This window comes from Nerophis lumbriciformis, linkage group LG04 (assembly GCF_033978685.3).
Source record: "Nerophis lumbriciformis linkage group LG04, RoL_Nlum_v2.1, whole genome shotgun sequence".
Taxonomy (NCBI): Eukaryota; Metazoa; Chordata; class Actinopteri; order Syngnathiformes; family Syngnathidae; genus Nerophis; species Nerophis lumbriciformis.
In genome coordinates, this window is record NC_084551.2 from 2,693,700 (window position 1) to 2,710,694 (window position 16,995).

The following is a 16,995-nucleotide window of genomic DNA, read 5'->3' on the forward strand; positions in this document are numbered from 1 at the left end:
GAATATACTTCTTTTCTTTCTTTCTTTAGTTTATTTGGAACATGAACACACTTACATCATAATACATCACACAATTTCATATCATTTCATTTTACATCATGCCCGAAAAGGAGTAGGAAGAAGCAAAGCTTATTTAATCCTACCCCTTTCCCACTTCAAGCGTTTACAAATATATAGAATCATTTACTGACCTTTTTATATAATAAAATAACATCTATGAATTAGTATACAACAGTTTTGTCATATGTAATTAATTAATTAATTCAGTCATTATTAACATACTGAGATGAAGAATATCTTATTTTCAATAAGGTTGAAAGTATTTCTCATAATTCTTCTTTTTTGTACTCTGTAAGTACTATTATTTTGAACAACCTCTTAAACTGGATCATATCAGTACAATTTTTAACTTCTTTACTTAATCCATTCCATCATTTAATTCCACATACTGATATGCTAAAAGTTCTAAGTGTTGTACGTGCATATAAATGTTTTAAATTATTTTTTCCTCTAAGGTTATATTTCTCCTCTTTAGTTGAGAAGAATTGTTGTACATTCTTTGGTAGCAGGTTATAGTTTGCTTTGTACATCATTTTAGCTGTTTGCAATTTTACCAAATCACCAAACTTTAATATTTCTGACTTAATAAATAAAGGGTTTGTGTGTTCTCTATATCCAACATTATGTATTATTCTAACTGATCTTTTTTGTAACACGGTTAGCGAATGTAGCGCACATTTGTAGTTATTTCCCCATATTTCTGCACAATAACTCAGATATGGTAACACTAGCGAGCAGTAGAGAATATGTAGTGATTTTTACTTACCGTATTTTCCGCACTATAAGGCGCACCTAAAAACCACAAATTTTCTCAAAAGCTGACAGTGCGCCTTATAACCCGGTGCGCTTTATATATGGATAAATATTAAGATTCATTTTCATAAAGTTTCGGTCTCGCAACTTCGGTAAACAGCCGCCATCTTTTTTCCCGGTAGAACAGGAAGCGCTTCTTCTTCTACGCAAGCAACCGCCAAGGTAAGCACCCGCCCCCATAGAACAGGAAGCGCTTCTTCTTCTACTGTAAGCAACCACCCGCCCGCGTAGAAGAAGAAAAAGCGCGCGGATATCACCGTACGTCTCATTTCCTTTGTGTGTTTACATCTGTAAAGACCACAAAATGGCTCCTACTAAGCGACAGGGATCCGGTTCATGAAAAGACGCAATCTCTCCATCCGCACACGGATTACTATTTCACAGCAACTGATATTCCTGTGAACCGCACTGTGGATACAACGGGAGCACGTACGGTGAATATTCGCACCACAGGGAATGAGAAGTCATCCTTCACTGTGGTTCTAGCTTGCCATGCTAATGGCCAGAAACTTCCACCCATGGTGATATTCAAAAGGAAGACCTTGCCAAAAGAGACCTTTCCAGCCGGCGTCATCATAAAAGCTAACTCGAAGGGATGGATGAAGAAAAGATGAGCGAGTGGTTAAGGTAAGTTTAAGTTTACGCGAAGAGGCCGGGTGGCTTTTTTCACGCAGCTCTGTCCATGTTGATATACGATTCCATGCGCGCCCACATCACGCTGGTTTTAATATATTATTAAAGTTTGACTGACCTGACTGTTTTTTTGACATTCCTTTAGCGCAGTTAGATGCGGCTTACAACACGGGGCGGCTTATAGGTGGACAAAGTTTTGAAATATGCCGTTCATTGAAGGCGCGGCTTATAACCCAGGGCGCCTTATGGTGCGGAAAATACGGTACTCTGTAAGCACTATTATTTTGAACAACCTCTTAAACTGGATCATATCAGTACAATTTTTAACTTCTTTACTTAATGCATTCCATAATTTAATTCCACATACTGATATGCTAAAAGTTCTAAGTGTTGTACGTGCATATAAATGTTTTAAATTATTTTTTCCTCTAAGGTTATATTTCTCCTCTTTAGTTGAGAAGAATTGTTGTACATTCTTTGGTAGCAGGTTATAGTTTGCTTTGTACATCATTTTAGCTGTTTGCAATTTTACCAAATCACCAAACTTTAATATTTCTGACTTAATAAATAAAGGGTTTGTGTGTTCTCTATATCCAACATTATGTATTATTCTAACTGATCTTTTTTGTAACACGGTTAGCGAATGTAGCGCACATTTGTAGTTATTTCCCCATATTTCTGCACAATAACTCAGATATGGCAACACTAGCGAGCAGTAGAGAATATGTAGTGATTTTTACTTACCGTTTTTTCCGCACTATAAGGCGCACCTAAAAACCACAAATTTTCTCAAAAGCTGACAGTGCGCCTTATAACCCGGTGCGCTTTATATATGGATAAATATTAAGATTCATTTTCATAAAGTTTCGGTCTCGCAACTTCGGTAAACAGCCGCCATCTTTTTTCCCGGTAGAACAGGAAGCACTTCTTCTTCTACGCAAGCAACCGCCAAGGTAAGCACCCGCCCCCATAGAACAGGAAGCGCTTCTTCTTCTACTGTAAGCAACCACCCGCCCGCGTAGAAGAAGAAAAAGCGCGCGGATATCACCGTACGTTTCATTTCCTTTGTGTGTTTACACCTGTAAAGACCACAAAATGGCTCCTACTAAGCGACAGGTATCCAGTTCATGAAAAGACGCAATCTCTCCATCCGCACACGGATTACTATTTCACAGCAACTGATATTCCTGTGAACCGCACTGTGGATACAACGGGAGCACTTACGGTGAATATTCGCACCACAGGGAATGAGAAGTCATCCTTCACTGTGGTTCTAGCTTGCCATGCTAATGGCCAGAAACTTCCACCCATGGTGATATTCAAAAGGAAGACCTTGCCAAAAGAGACCTTTCCAGCCGGCGTCATCATAAAAGCTAACTCGAAGGGATGGATGAAGAAAAGATGAGCGAGTGGTTAAGGTAAGTTTAAGTTTACGCGAAGAGGCCGGGTGGCTTTTTTCACGCAGCTCTGTCCATGTTGATATACGTATGTTTGTGATTGCACATTTGCGTACATTTTGGGAGTGAACAGAGTTGTTAGAACGCTGGTTTTTAATATATTATTAAAGTTTGACTGACCTATCTGACTGTTTTTTTGACATTCCTTTAGCGCAGTTAGATGCGGCTTACAACACGGGGCGGCTTATAGGTGGACAAAGTTTTGAAATATGCCGTTCATTGAAGGCGCGGCTTATAACCCAGGGCGCCTTATGGTGCGGAAAATACGGTATTTTAAGGTATTTTGGGGTTCATTGAGGTTAGCTAATTTTACTTGTTTTGGAAAGTCTTGACAAGCCAAATTTCCTTGTTCTATTGGCAGATAATTTTGTTTAGTTCAAGTAAAATACCCCTCATTTTTGTATTTTTTTTTTCTTGTTTTTGAACACTGACTTTTTGCAGTGTAGGAGTCTATAATGTGATCATTGCCACTGGGAAATAATTGTGTTAAAGCTACTACATAACACATTATAAATGTTTTACCATATGCTATTGTAGAACCAACCGTGCAATGCGTATTTGGAGAAAAAGATAGAATGATACTGGATAAGAAGATAAAAAAAAGAGGGGTTAGCGTCCACAAAATATTAGCTCTGATGCTAATGCTAACGTTAGCGCTTAGCATGGGGTGACGTTAACTGGGCATAAATCGAATTTTATTAACACACAAATGTTTTTTTCACCTCGTGGAATGTAGTCAGGAGCGAATATTGGAGTTAATGAAAAAAATCCCTTTATAGTACCGGCTCCATGTTGGGGGGAAAACAGGGCTAACGTTAGCCAAAGTTAGCTAACAGCCTGCTATAGATAAGATTAGCCCTGCGAGCGTAATCGACATTTCTGTAACAAATGTCGACACGTCACACCAATTAAACCCACAAAATGTGTTGTTTGTAACGAAACGTCAGGCCGGCCAACTGGAAAAGCAAACCAACTCACGGGGCAGTTTTAAATTCCCGAAGCTCGTCGAGGTGCTGCCACTGGCTTGCGAAGCCCCAGTCTTTCCCGTCGAGCTTCCGCCGGCGACTGCTGATCCGGCGCCGGCTGCAGCGGATCCAGGAGCTCCGGGAGGCTCAGCGAATGAGCTGGTCCTGGGCCGCCCGCTGCCGCTCATATTTTTGTGAACTAAAGCCAGGATTAACGGCGAGCGTTATTGACAGCCAGGCAAACGGAGACAACGTGAGATGTAGAAGAATGTTGTTAGAAATAAATAAATAAACAACTACACTTACAGCGTTCTATACAGGCTGCCCGTCTCCCCCTTTCTTCCTCTGTAGAACGATGATGGTGGGGGACTGGGGAGTTGACGCACGATGACGTCACGCTCGCAAAGGTTGATGGGAAGTAGAGTTTTTGGGGTCAAAGACGCTGCTTCGCAAATCAGAACAAAATGTGTTCCAGGACTTTTTTTTCCATAGTTTTTTATTGACCAATTGAACACACAAACAGTACACATTGAAAATTTACAGACAAATTAAGGCACTCAGAATCAGAATCAGAATCAGAATCAGCTTTATTGTCATTACGCAAGGTAACGAGATTGAGGCCATTCCATACAGTGCGATGTGTGCATGCAAGAAAAACAATGTGCAAATATATAAAAATATAAAAAATGTAGAAGTGCAATGAATATGGTGTGAAATGAATATATACATGAAAAAAAACAAAAAAAAAACAGGGTGGTTGGTGGAATGGGTTATTGCACCGAAGAGAAGGCAGTTATGAGGGACAATGGGGCAGTCCGTTCAGGATGGTTATGGCCCTGGGGAAGAAGCTGTTCTTTAGCCTGTTTGTTTTGGTTTTAATGCACCTGTAGCGCTTCCCAGAGGGTAGCAGGTGGAACAGGTCAGAGCCAGGGTGGGTGCTGTCCTTGATGATGGCACTGGCTCTGTTGAGGCAGCGGGAGGTGTAGATGTCCGTCAGAGAGGGGAGAGGGCGGCCGATGATCTTCGGAGCCGTCTTGACCACTCTTTGCAGCCTCTCCCTGTCTGCTGCAGTGCAGCTGCCGTACCATACCGTAATACAGTAGGTCAGCAGGCTCTCGATGGACGAGCGGTAGAAGGTCAGCAGCAGGTCAGGCTTCAGGTTGTACTTCCCGAGGACTCTAAGGAAGTGTAGCCGCTGCTGAGCCTTCTTGATGATTGATGTGGTGTTGACTGTCCAGGAGAAGTCATTAGAGATGTGGACTCCAAGGTACCTGAAGGTGTGGACCCTCTCTACACGCTCGCCGTTGATGTAGAGGGGGGCAGGGTCGGTGCTGCTCCTCCTGAAGTCGACGATGATCTCTCTGGTCTTGCTGGTGTTGAGAGCGAGGTTGTTCTCCGAAGACCAGGCCGTCAGCTTCAGGACCTCCTCTCTGTAGGCAGCCTCGTCACCCCTGGAGATGAGCCCGACCACTGTGGTATCGTCGGCGAACTTGACGGTAAGGTTGTCACTGTGGGCCGGACTGCAGTCATGGGTGTAAAGGCAGTAGAGGAGGGGGCTCAGCACACAGCCCTGTGGGGAGCCGATGCTCAGCGTGCGGGAGGATCTTCCTGTGGGACCCCGAGGCGTTCCCAGGCCAGTCGGGAGACATAGTCTTCCCAACGTGTCCTGGGTCTTCCCCGCGGCCTCCTACCGGTCGGACGTGCCCTAAACACAGGGCCGGCCCGTGGCATAGGCCGTATAGGCAAATGCTAAGGGCGCCGTCCATCAGGGGGCGCCACGCAAGTGCCACAAATGTTGGAGAGAAAAAAGAAAAAAAAGAGAAAAAAAGGTGGTACTATTATTTCTAAATACAAAAAATAATCCCACGTTAATTAAAATGCAAAGTAAAGCCTATTTAATAGAAATATTATTTGTTACAACATTCCCCCCCCCCCCCCGCACGGTGCGCCCCCTCCCTTCCCGTATCATGACTCTTTTTGGACGTCACCACATCAAAAAATCAACACAAGATGTCAAAACGGCCAAAACTGTCAGGTGCCCAGGGAAGAAAAAAGAGAAAAGAAGAGGAGGAGAAACGAGAAAAAGACAGAGGTAGCAGGTAGGTAACGTTATCCTACATGAAATTATTTGTCTGTTACAGAATGTGATAGTAACCTGGCTTTTTAGCATTAAGCTAATGTTACATGATTCGGCAATTGCTAATCAATAATTAGCTAGTTCTGTTTTAACGTCGGGTTAATATTGTGGAGGGGGCTAAATTGTTATGGAAAATAATAATGTAACGTTAGGTAATTACAGTACTCCCACCTTACATACCTCAGGGACATTTGTATTAGATCTTTTAAGCAGGTGTTTTTTGTTTACATTGTTATTGCCTTCTGGTTAGCTAATGTTTGCCCTGCAGGTAATAGTCACTTTTCCACCCCTTTATATATTAGGTATAGTTGTAAGCCTAGTTGTTAAAGTGCACATCATTAATGTTAATTAAGCAATATGTATGTAAAAAATATTGTATTTCATATATTCATTTTTGCATTCATTTATTTATTCATATTTTTTTTTATCTTGTTAACTATTCTGATTGTTAATTTGCTTTCTTTAAGTAAAAAAAAGGTCAAAGACAAAGCTATCCGGTTTCTTGTGAGTATATACACTTCACTGCCGATGTGGGGGGGCGCCACCTAAAATCTTGCCTAGGGCGCCAGATTGGTTAGGGCCGGGCCTGTTTTAAACAATAATCAGAATTAGGGATGTCCGATAATGGCTTTTTGCCAATATCGATATTCCGATATTGTCCAACTAATTAATTACCGATACCGATATCAATCGATACCGATATCAAAGTATACCTCTGCATAACATTGCATCTTTATTAACATGAAAGAAAACAAGAAATATCGATCAACTTACAACGAAGAATAACTTGAATAACTAACATTGTTTTGTAGTTTGTAACAGAAAATATTTAAAATGTATCAAAATATAATAATGTCAATAATAATAGTACATTTAAATTGATCAACATCATTGACACTTAAACCTACGAAACAAAAATGAATACAACTTTTTAATAGGGATGTACGATAATGGCTTTTTGACGATATTCGATATTCCGATATTGTCCAACTCTTTAATAACCGATACCGATATCAACCGATACCGATATATACAGTCGTGGAATTAAAACATTATTATGCCTAGTTTGGACAACCAGGTATGGTGAAGATAAGGTTCTTTAAAAAAAATAAAAAATAAGATAAATAAATTAAAAACATTTTCTTGAATAAAAAAAGAAAGTAAAACAATATAAAAACAGTTACATAGAAACTAGTAACTATTGAAAATGAGTAAAATTAACTGTTAAAGGTTAGTACTATTAGTGGAGCAGCAGCACGCACAATCATGTGTGCTTACGGACTGTATTGATATATATTGATATATAATGTAGGAACCACAATATTAATAACAGAAAGAAACAACCCTTTTGTGTGAATGAGTGTAAATGAATGGGGGAGGGAGGTTTTTTGGGTTGGTGCACTAATTGTAATTGTATCTTGTGTTTTTTATGTTGATTTAATAAAAAATATATATATATTAAAAAAACAAAAAACGATACCGATAAAAAAAAACAAACGATACCGATAATTTCCGATATGACATTTTACAGCATTTATCGGCCGATAATAATACTCCATTATTACTATAATGATAATAATGGAGTATATTATCGGACATCTCTAATCAGAATCCTGACAGATTAATACAGCTACATTTTAAATTTAAATGTAACTTTTATTTTAGTTATTATTAATTATTCGTATTAATTATTGCGGAGATAGGCTCCAGCACCCCCCACAACCCCAAAAGGGACAAGCGGTAGAAAATGGATGGATGGATTGAATATATTTATATTTATTAATCATTTTAATTATTATTATAATTACATTTTAAAGTTAAATTAATAACGAGGTTGAGCACAAAAAAAAGTATAATAAAAAAGTAAGAGACAATACAAATAGATTTTTTTTTATAGATAAAACAAAAAATATATATAAAAAATGTGGCTTATGTAAAACAACTTAAATTCCTCCAATATGGATAATAATTTAAGGGGTTTTCAACTTTTTACCATCTTTCGACATTTTATTCATAATTTGAAAACATTAAACCAATGTGAGGATTTGGGTTTCACTTGAAGAAATGGACTTTGAAAAATTCAGCTGGCAACATAATAATATCAATAATCATTTCTAAATTGTTATATTTAAAAAAAATAAATGGGTAAAAATGATAAATGATAAATGGGTTGTACTTGTATAGCGCTTTTCTACCTTCAAGGTACTCAAAGCGCTTTGACACTACTTCCACATTTACCCATTCACACACACATTCACACACTGATGGAGGGAGCTGCCATGCAAGGCGCTAACCAGCACCCATCACTATACATTTGTCTTTCAGCCAATTTCTGATTCCCTCCCAAAATAAATTTACAGTTTCACATTCCAAAAATAAATGATTCACATCTTCTATAACAGGGATTCCCAAACGAGTCGCTCCATGTAGTGGTACACCAAAGAATGGCTTAATTAAAGTACAGTGTTTTATTTTTCTATATTCAAACACTGTGTTACTGTTCAAATTGTGTGTAATAACACAGTAGCCAAAAATATAAAATATACTTAAATCATAAATAAAACTTCTGCCTTGTTTTGTAATGAATACTTAGGCCTACTACGCTACTGTAGTTTAATGTTGCTCATTATGGTGGTTTTATGAGGCGGTACTTGGTGAAAAAAAGTTTGAGAACCACTGTTCTATAGCTTTACAGATATAACAGTTGTCAACCTTAATGTAATTTTTTTGTAAAAAAACAAATAAAAAAAAACAGTAGGATATATTCCACTAAAAATTTTAAAATGTATTTATTTACTTTAGAAAAAATTGGATATGCAATATATCTTGTCGATATTGTCTCTATTTCTAATTTTCTAAACTATTTTTAGGATATTTTGGCAATAAATTGTGCCTTAGAAATATAATTGTATTAACACCCCCCTCATGTATTTGAACATGTTCAATATAAATGTTGCGCAACAGGGAGTCGTGTTTGAATACATCTTGAGTAACGAAAGGTTTTAAAGGTATAGTGGTATTGCTTATGTGTTCCAAGACTCTTTGTGGGACATTTACAAATCGTGTAAAATGGCTACGAGATGTTTGTATTTTGCTTCAGAGCAGAGGTGTCAAAGTCGTTTCCACTGAGGGCCACATCGCAGTTATGTTTGGCCCCAGAGGGCTGCTTCTAACAGTGAATACTATTATTATACAATTTTTTAATGCATTTTATTAGTAGATTTAAAAAAAATATATATATATTTTTTAAATTTGGTAAGTTGCAATAATTTCACCTCCAAATTTTGTGTATATTACTGTAAATGGAAAAATGGTACTGTAAAGCGCTTTGAGTCACTAGAGAAAAGCGCTATATAAATATAATTCACTTCACTTCACTTCACTGCTGTTTTTATCGTTTCAAAAAAAGGCAGCTAAGTTGCCAGAATTTTACTGCAAAATTGACATTTGTTTTTTTTTACTGTAAATAAAAAACCTGCAATTTTACAGTAACATTTTGGCACCTGAGCTGACAGATTTTTTTGTTTGTTGTTTTTTTTCAACAACTGTAGATTTTTCAGTTTATTACTGTAAATGCCAAAACGGCACCACAGTTTATTACAGTAAAAAAAAAAAGTACAGTTTTTTTCATTTTGAGAAATGCTGAAAAACCACAGTAAATTTCACAATTTTACCATGAAATGTATTGCTACTTTTACATTGCACAATTTGATGGATAACTTGCTTTGAAATCATTACTATTAGTATTTATTTCTATTAAAAAAAATGGTTTGAATGTTTGATCATTTATTTTTGCATAATTAGACAATATTTAAGTTTACATAGAGTACCGGGTACATACAGGTAAAAGCCAGTAAATTAGAATATTTTGAAAAACTTGATTTATTTCAGTAATTGCATTCAAAAGGTGTAACTTGTACATTATATTTATTCATTGCACACAGACTGATGCATTCAAATGTTTATTTCATTTAATTTTGATGATTTGAAGTGGCAACAAATGAAAATCCAAAATTCCGTGTGTCACAAAATTAGAATATTACTTAAGGCTAATACAAAAAAGGGATTTTTAGAAATGTTGGCCAACTGAAAAGTATGAAAATGAAAAATATGAGCATGTACAATACTCAATACTTGGTTGGAGCTCCTTTTGCCTCAATTACTGCGTTAATGCGGCGTGGCATGGAGTCGATGAGTTTCTGGCACTGCTCAGGTGTTATGAGAGCCCAGGTTGCTCTGATAGTGGCCTTCAACTCTTCTGCGTTTTTGGGTCTGGTATTCTGCATCTTCCTTTTCACAATACCCCACAGATTTTCTATGGGGCTAAGGTCAGGGGAGTTGGCGGGCCAATTTAGAACAGAAATACCATGGTCCGTAAACCAGGCACGGGTAGATTTTGCGCTGTGTGCAGGCGCCAAGTCCTGTTGGAACTTGAAATCTCCATCTCCATAGAGCAGGTCAGCAGCAGGAAGCATGAAGTGCTCTAAAACTTGCTGGTAGACGGCTGCGTTGACCCTGGATCTCAGGAAACAGAGTGGACCGACACCAGCAGATGACATGGCACCCCAAACCATCACTGATGGTGGAAACTTTACACTAGACTTCAGGCAACGTGGATCCTGTGCCTCTCCTGTCTTCCTACAGACTCTGGGACCTCGATTTCCAAAGGAAATGCAAAATTTGCATGGTTGGGTGATGGTTTGGGGTGCCATGTCATCTGCTGGTGTCGGTCCACTCTGTTTCCTGAGATCCAGGGTCAACGTAGCCGTCTACCAGCAAGTTTTAGAGCACTTCATGCTTCCTGCTGCTGACCTGCTCTATGGAGATGGAGATTTCAAGTTCCAACAGGACTTGGCGCCTGCACACAGCGCAAAATCTACCCGTGCCTGGTTTACGGACCATGGTATTTCTGTTCTAAATTGGCCCGCCAACTCCCCTGACCTTAGCCCCATAGAAAATCTGTGGGGTATTGTGAAAAGGAAGATGCAGAATGCCAGACCCAAAAACGCAGAAGAGTTGAAGGCCACTATCAGAGCAACCTGGGCTCTCATAACACCTGAGCAGTGCCAGAAACTCATCGACTCCATGCCACGCCGCATTAATGCAGTAATTGAGGCAAAAGGAGCTCCAACCAAGTATTGAGTATTGTACATGCTCATATTTTTCATTTTCATACTTTTCAGTTGGCCAACATTTCTAAAAATCCCTTTTTTGTATTAGCCTTAAGTAATATTCTAATTTTGTGACACACGGAATTTTGGATTTTCATTTGTTGCCACTTCAAATCATCAAAATTAAATGAAATAAACATTTGAATGCATCAGTCTGTGTGCAATGAATAAATATAATGTACAAGTTACACCTTTTGAATGCAATTACTGAAATAAATCAAGTTTTTTAAAATATTCTAATTTACTGGCTTTTACCTGTATATATGTGTTCTCCCAAAATAGAAAGAAAGAATACATTTGGTAAGGAAAATTACAGTACTTTATTGATATATACTATTTCCAGGCTTTCAAGGGCCAAATAAAATGAAGTGGCGGGCCACATCTGGGCCCCGGGCCTTGAGTTTGACACCTGTGCTTTACATATTTTTTTAGAGTTTATTTTACTGTACTGAAATTCAATCTCGGAAGTTTGTTTCTGTTGTTTATGGTGTTTATGTGTCGATTAAAATGATCAGAAATAAAGCGAAAATGAACAAAGTACATATTTTGAGCAAAACCGGAAGTTCCACAACGATCCAACGTCTAAACTGACTGAGGTGTGGAGATGTCCCCATTTTCACTGTAGAAGAGATCAAAATTGGTATTTTTATAGACGACTGTAACATAGAAATGTTTGTCAATATTATTATGCTCCAGGCAAAAACATTTCTACATAAATGTCAATTTATTAAAGTAAGGCCTACATTTTCTTGTGTTGTGATTTAGGTAGCCCTTTTTGTCTTTTTTTTTTTTTTCTTCATATTTTTTATTATTATTATTTATTGATATTTAATCCCCGCAACCTGATTCAAGATAAGCGATTGAAGATGGATGGATTAATATTTAATACTCTAGTACATATGTACATAAGTACATATTTTGAGCAAAACCGGAAGTTCCACAACGATCCAATGTCTTTTTTTATTTTATTTTATTATTATTTTTATTGAACAACTAACATACATTTATAATGCACACAAAAGTCAAGGCACTTTCAACATCAGCGAAGCATGTCAAGGAAAGAAAACAAAAGTAAATACAGATAGAGTATTAAATATTAGTAAATAATAATAATACAAATATATGAAAAAAATATATATGAAAAAAAGACAAAAATGGCTACCTAAATCACTTTAAATGTTTTTAACAAATATATAAATGTAAGGGCTTTTGTACTCTTAATCATCCTCCAAGATTTGATTGAAAATTGTAAACCATTAAGCCAGGGGTGCTCAATACGTCGATCGCGATCTACCAGTCGATCGCAAAGGTAGTATTGGTAGATCGCATTACATTATTAAAAAAAAAAAAAAAAAAATCTTTTTTTTTTTTTTTTTTTTTGTGTGTGTGTCCTGTCCAGCTTCTCAGGCAAATCATATAGTTCAGGGGTGCTCATTACGTCGATCGCGAGCTACCGGTCGATCTCGGAGGGTGTGTCAGTCGATCACCAGCCAGGCATTAAAAAAATAGTCCTAAAAATGAGCGATCATAAATCTTCACAATGACGTCATTTTCGTCACTTGATTGACATTCACGGCACCCGAGGGTCTTCTGAGATGACACTGGCTGCTGCCAGCTCATTAAAATTACCGACTGGAAGGCGAGAAACACTTTATTTCAACAGACTCTGGCGCCGTACCTGTCGTCAAAACTCCAAAGACCGACTGCACAGTTGCACAGTTGCGCAAACAAAATAGGAGTCTCAGAAAGCTGGCGTGCACAAGCTAGCAAGCTACGGAGTTTGCCGACAATGTATTTCTTGTAAAGTGTATACAAAGGAGTACGAAAGCTGGACAAATAAGATGCCAAAAACCAACCACTTTCATGTGGTATTGGACAGAAAGGAGGACTTTTTTTCTCCTCCATTCGAAAATGCGGACCTTATCATCACCACTGTCTGATTCCTATCAATGCAAGTCATCAGAATCAGGTAATACACCAACTTATATTCTTGTCTTCATGAAAGAAAGGAATCTATATGTGTTAAACATGCTTGTATTATCTTTAAACACCTTTAACTTATTAACAATATTAACTATATGTGTTAAACATGCTTGTATTATCTTTAAACACCTTTAACTTGTTAACAATATTAACTATATGTATTAAACATTCTTGTATTATCATTAAACACCTTTAATTTTTTAACAATATTAACTATGTGTTAAACATGCTTGTATTATCATTAAACACCTTTAACTTGTTAACAATATTAACTATATGTATTAAACATTCTTGTATTATCATTAAACACCTTTAATTTTTTAACAATATTAACTATGTGTTTAACATGCTTGTATTATCATTAAACACCTTTAATTTTTTTAACAATATTAACTATATGAGTTAAACATGCTTTTATTATCTTTAAACACCTTTAATTTATTAACAATATTAACTATATGTGTTAAACATGCTTGCATTATCATTAAACACCTCTAACTTGTTAACAAAAACATATATTTCATAAATAAGTAAATATAAATGATATATATGAATGAGGTAGATCCCCACGACTTGATCAATTGAAAAGTAGCTCGCCTGCAGAAAAAGTGGCTTTGGCTTAATGATTAAGCCAATTAAAAAATGTAGGCCTTACTTTCATAAATCGACATTTATGTAGAATTTTTTTTGCCTGGAGCATACGTAATAATGTTGACAAACTTATAAAAATACCAAATTTGACCTCTTCTATAGAGGTCAAATTTCTTGTTTCTTGTTTCTCAGCCAATCTCTGATCTTCTCCCAAAACTCATGTAACACTCTCACATTCCACAAACAGATGATTGACATCAAATGTCCAAAACAAACCTGGGCAAATATAAGGCCCGGGGGCCACATGCGGCCCGTTAAGCTTTTCAATCTGGCCCGCCGGACATTCCCAAATATTTTTTTTCAGATATTTAAGATGGAAAGTGTAGCTGCCATTATGATGTGCAGTGATGTTTTCAAATGACCGTAAGTCTTGAACTATACAAAGTATTTCAATGGTTGAAATCTGCGCTTTTGCATGATATACTAGTTACTATGGTCATCTAATTAGTTACTTTGGTAATCTAATTAGTTACTATGGTAATCCAAGTCACAGCAGCTCAGATGAGGCACCGAGCAGTGTGGGTGGGGAACGTTTCCACAGTGTGTTTCCAGAGCGGCCAGCCTGAAATGTGGGTGTCAGAGACAGACGTGGAAGGATATTTTTACAGCAAAGTTCTAAAGCTTAGTGATGTATCAAATTTATCAGATATTAGGTGTTTTTTTTACCCTTCGCGTTCATATTTGACTGCGTTTGTTGCATTTTTGTTGCGTTTAGCTTGATTGTAAAATATGTCGATCGAGAGGGGGTGTGACATTCATATGTTGTCAATATTCAGTGTTTTATCGTTCTTAGCTAATATCGTAAATCCCACATTCTTTATTTTCATGTACATTCTGCGTGTCTCATTCAGTAAAAAAAAATTAAATTCCATTCCGTTTTTTAAAGCGGTCGGTCTGTCACAGGGCCGGCCCGTGGCATAGGCCGTATAGGCAAATGCTAAGGGCGCCGTCCATCAGGGGGCGCCACGCCAGTGCCACAAATGTTGGGAGAAAAGAAAAAAAGTTGGTACTATTATTTCTAAATACAAAAAATAATCCCACGTTAATTAAAATGCAAAGTAAAGCCTATTTAATAGAAATATTATTTGTTACAACATTACGCCCCCGCCCCCCCCTCCTCCCCCGCACGGTGCGCCCCCTCCCTTCCCGTATCATGACTCTTTTTGGACGTCACCACATCAAAAAATCAACACAAGATGCCAAAACTGTCAGGTGCCCAGGGAAGAAAAAAGAGAAAAGAAGAGGAGGAGAAACGAGAAAAGACAGAGGTAGCAGGTAGGTAACGTTAGCCTACATGAAATTATTTGTCTGTTACAGAATGTGATAGTAACCTGGCTTTTTAGCATTAAGCTAATGTTACATGATTCGGCAATTGCTAATCAATAAATAGCTAGTTCTGTTTTAACGTCGGGTTAATATTGTGGAGGGGGCTAAATTGTTATGGAAAATAATAATGTAACGTTAGGTAATTACAGTACTCCCACTTTACATTCCTCAGGGACATTTCTTTCTTTCTTTAGTTTATTTGGAACATGAACACACTTACATCATAATACATCACACAATTTCATATCATTTCATTTTACATCATGCCCGAAAAGGAGTAGGAAGAAGCAAAGCTTATTTAATCCTACCCCTTTCCCATTTCAAAGCGTTTACAAATATATAGAATCATTTACTGACCTTTTTATATAATAAAATAACATCTATGAATTAGTATACAACAGTTTTGTAATATGTAATTAATTAATTAATTCAGTCATTATTAACATACTGAGATGAAGAATATCTTATTTTCAATAAGGTTGAAAGTATTTCTCATAATTCTTCTTCTTTGTACTCTGTAAGCACTATTATTTTGAACAACCTCTTAAACTGGATCATATCAGTACAATTTTTAACTTTTTTACTTAATCTATTCCATAATTTAATTCCACATACTGATATGCTAAAAGTTATAAGTGTTGTACGTGCATATAAATGTTTGTATTAGGTCTCTCTCAAGCAGGTGTTTTTTGTTTACATTGTTATTGCCTTCTGGTTAGCTAATGTTTGCCCTGCAGGTAATAGTCACTTTTCCACCCCTTTATATATTAGGTATAGTTGTAAGTAAAAAAAAAAAGGTCAAAGACAAAGCTATTCGGGTTCTTGTGAGTATATACACTTCACTGCCGATGTGGGGGGGCGCCACCTAAAATCTTGCCTAGGGCGCCAGATTGGTTAGGGCCGGGCCTGGTCTGTCATAACGTTTTTAGTAGGCCTGTGAATCTTTGGGTGTCTCACGATTCGATTCAATATCGATTCTTGGGGTCACAATTCGATTCAAAATCTTTTTTTTTTTTCAATTCAACACGATTTTTGATTCAAAAACGATTTTTTCCGGATTCAAAAGGATTCTCTATTCATTCAATACATAGGATTTCAGCAGGATCTACCCCAGTCTGCTGACATGCAAGCAGAGTAGTAGATTTTTGTAAAAAGCTTTTATAATTGTAAAGGACAATGTTTTATCAACTGATTGCAATAATGTAACTTTGTTTTAACTATTAAATGAACCAAAAATATGACTTATTTTATCTTTGTGAAAATATTGGACACAGTGTGTTGTCAAGCTTATGAGATGCGATGCAAGTGTAAGCCACTGTGACACTATTGTTCCTTTTTTTTTTTTTTTTTTTTTTAAATAAATGTCTAATGATAATGTCAGTGAGGGATTTTTAATCACTGCTATGTTGAAATTGTAACCAATATTGATACTGTTGTTGATAATATTCATTTTTGTTTCACTACTTTTGGTTTGTTCTGTGTCGTGTTTGTGTCTCTTCTCAATTGCTCTGTTTATTGCAGTTCTGAGTGTTGCTGGGTCGGGTTTGGTTTTGGAATTGGATTGCATTGTTATGGTATTGCTGTGCAGGCACGTGCACACATAGGGCCCTATGGGTGCTTGAGCCCCTGCCCTTTTTTGCCTCGTCTTAAAAAGTGCCCTCTGCCTGTGTGTGTGTGTGTGTTTTTTTTTCTTTTTTTTTCTTTAAACAACATTAATAAATTCCTGTCAGGGATGTAAAAAAACCACACAAAAAAACAGCGGTACAAAAACTCCACGTTTTCTTGTAATACCGGGTTGT

The 16,995-nt window shown here is 37.1% G+C and overlaps 1 protein-coding gene across 1 annotated transcript in view; it reads right to left on the reverse strand.

Moving 5' to 3' along the window:
- Window positions 1-4,341, reverse strand: part of gsk3ab (glycogen synthase kinase 3 alpha b) — a 46,658-nt gene extending 42,317 nt beyond the window's left edge. Inside the window, exons 1-2 of the mRNA XM_061947477.2 lie at window positions 4,235-4,341; window positions 3,942-4,127 (exon numbers count right to left, since the gene is read on the reverse strand). Coding sequence (XP_061803461.1) covers window positions 3,942-4,116 — 175 coding nt within the window. The 5' untranslated portion in view covers window positions 4,117-4,127; window positions 4,235-4,341. The remainder of the gene's footprint in view (window positions 1-3,941; window positions 4,128-4,234) is intronic.
- Window positions 4,342-16,995: the final 12,654 nt, after the last annotated feature.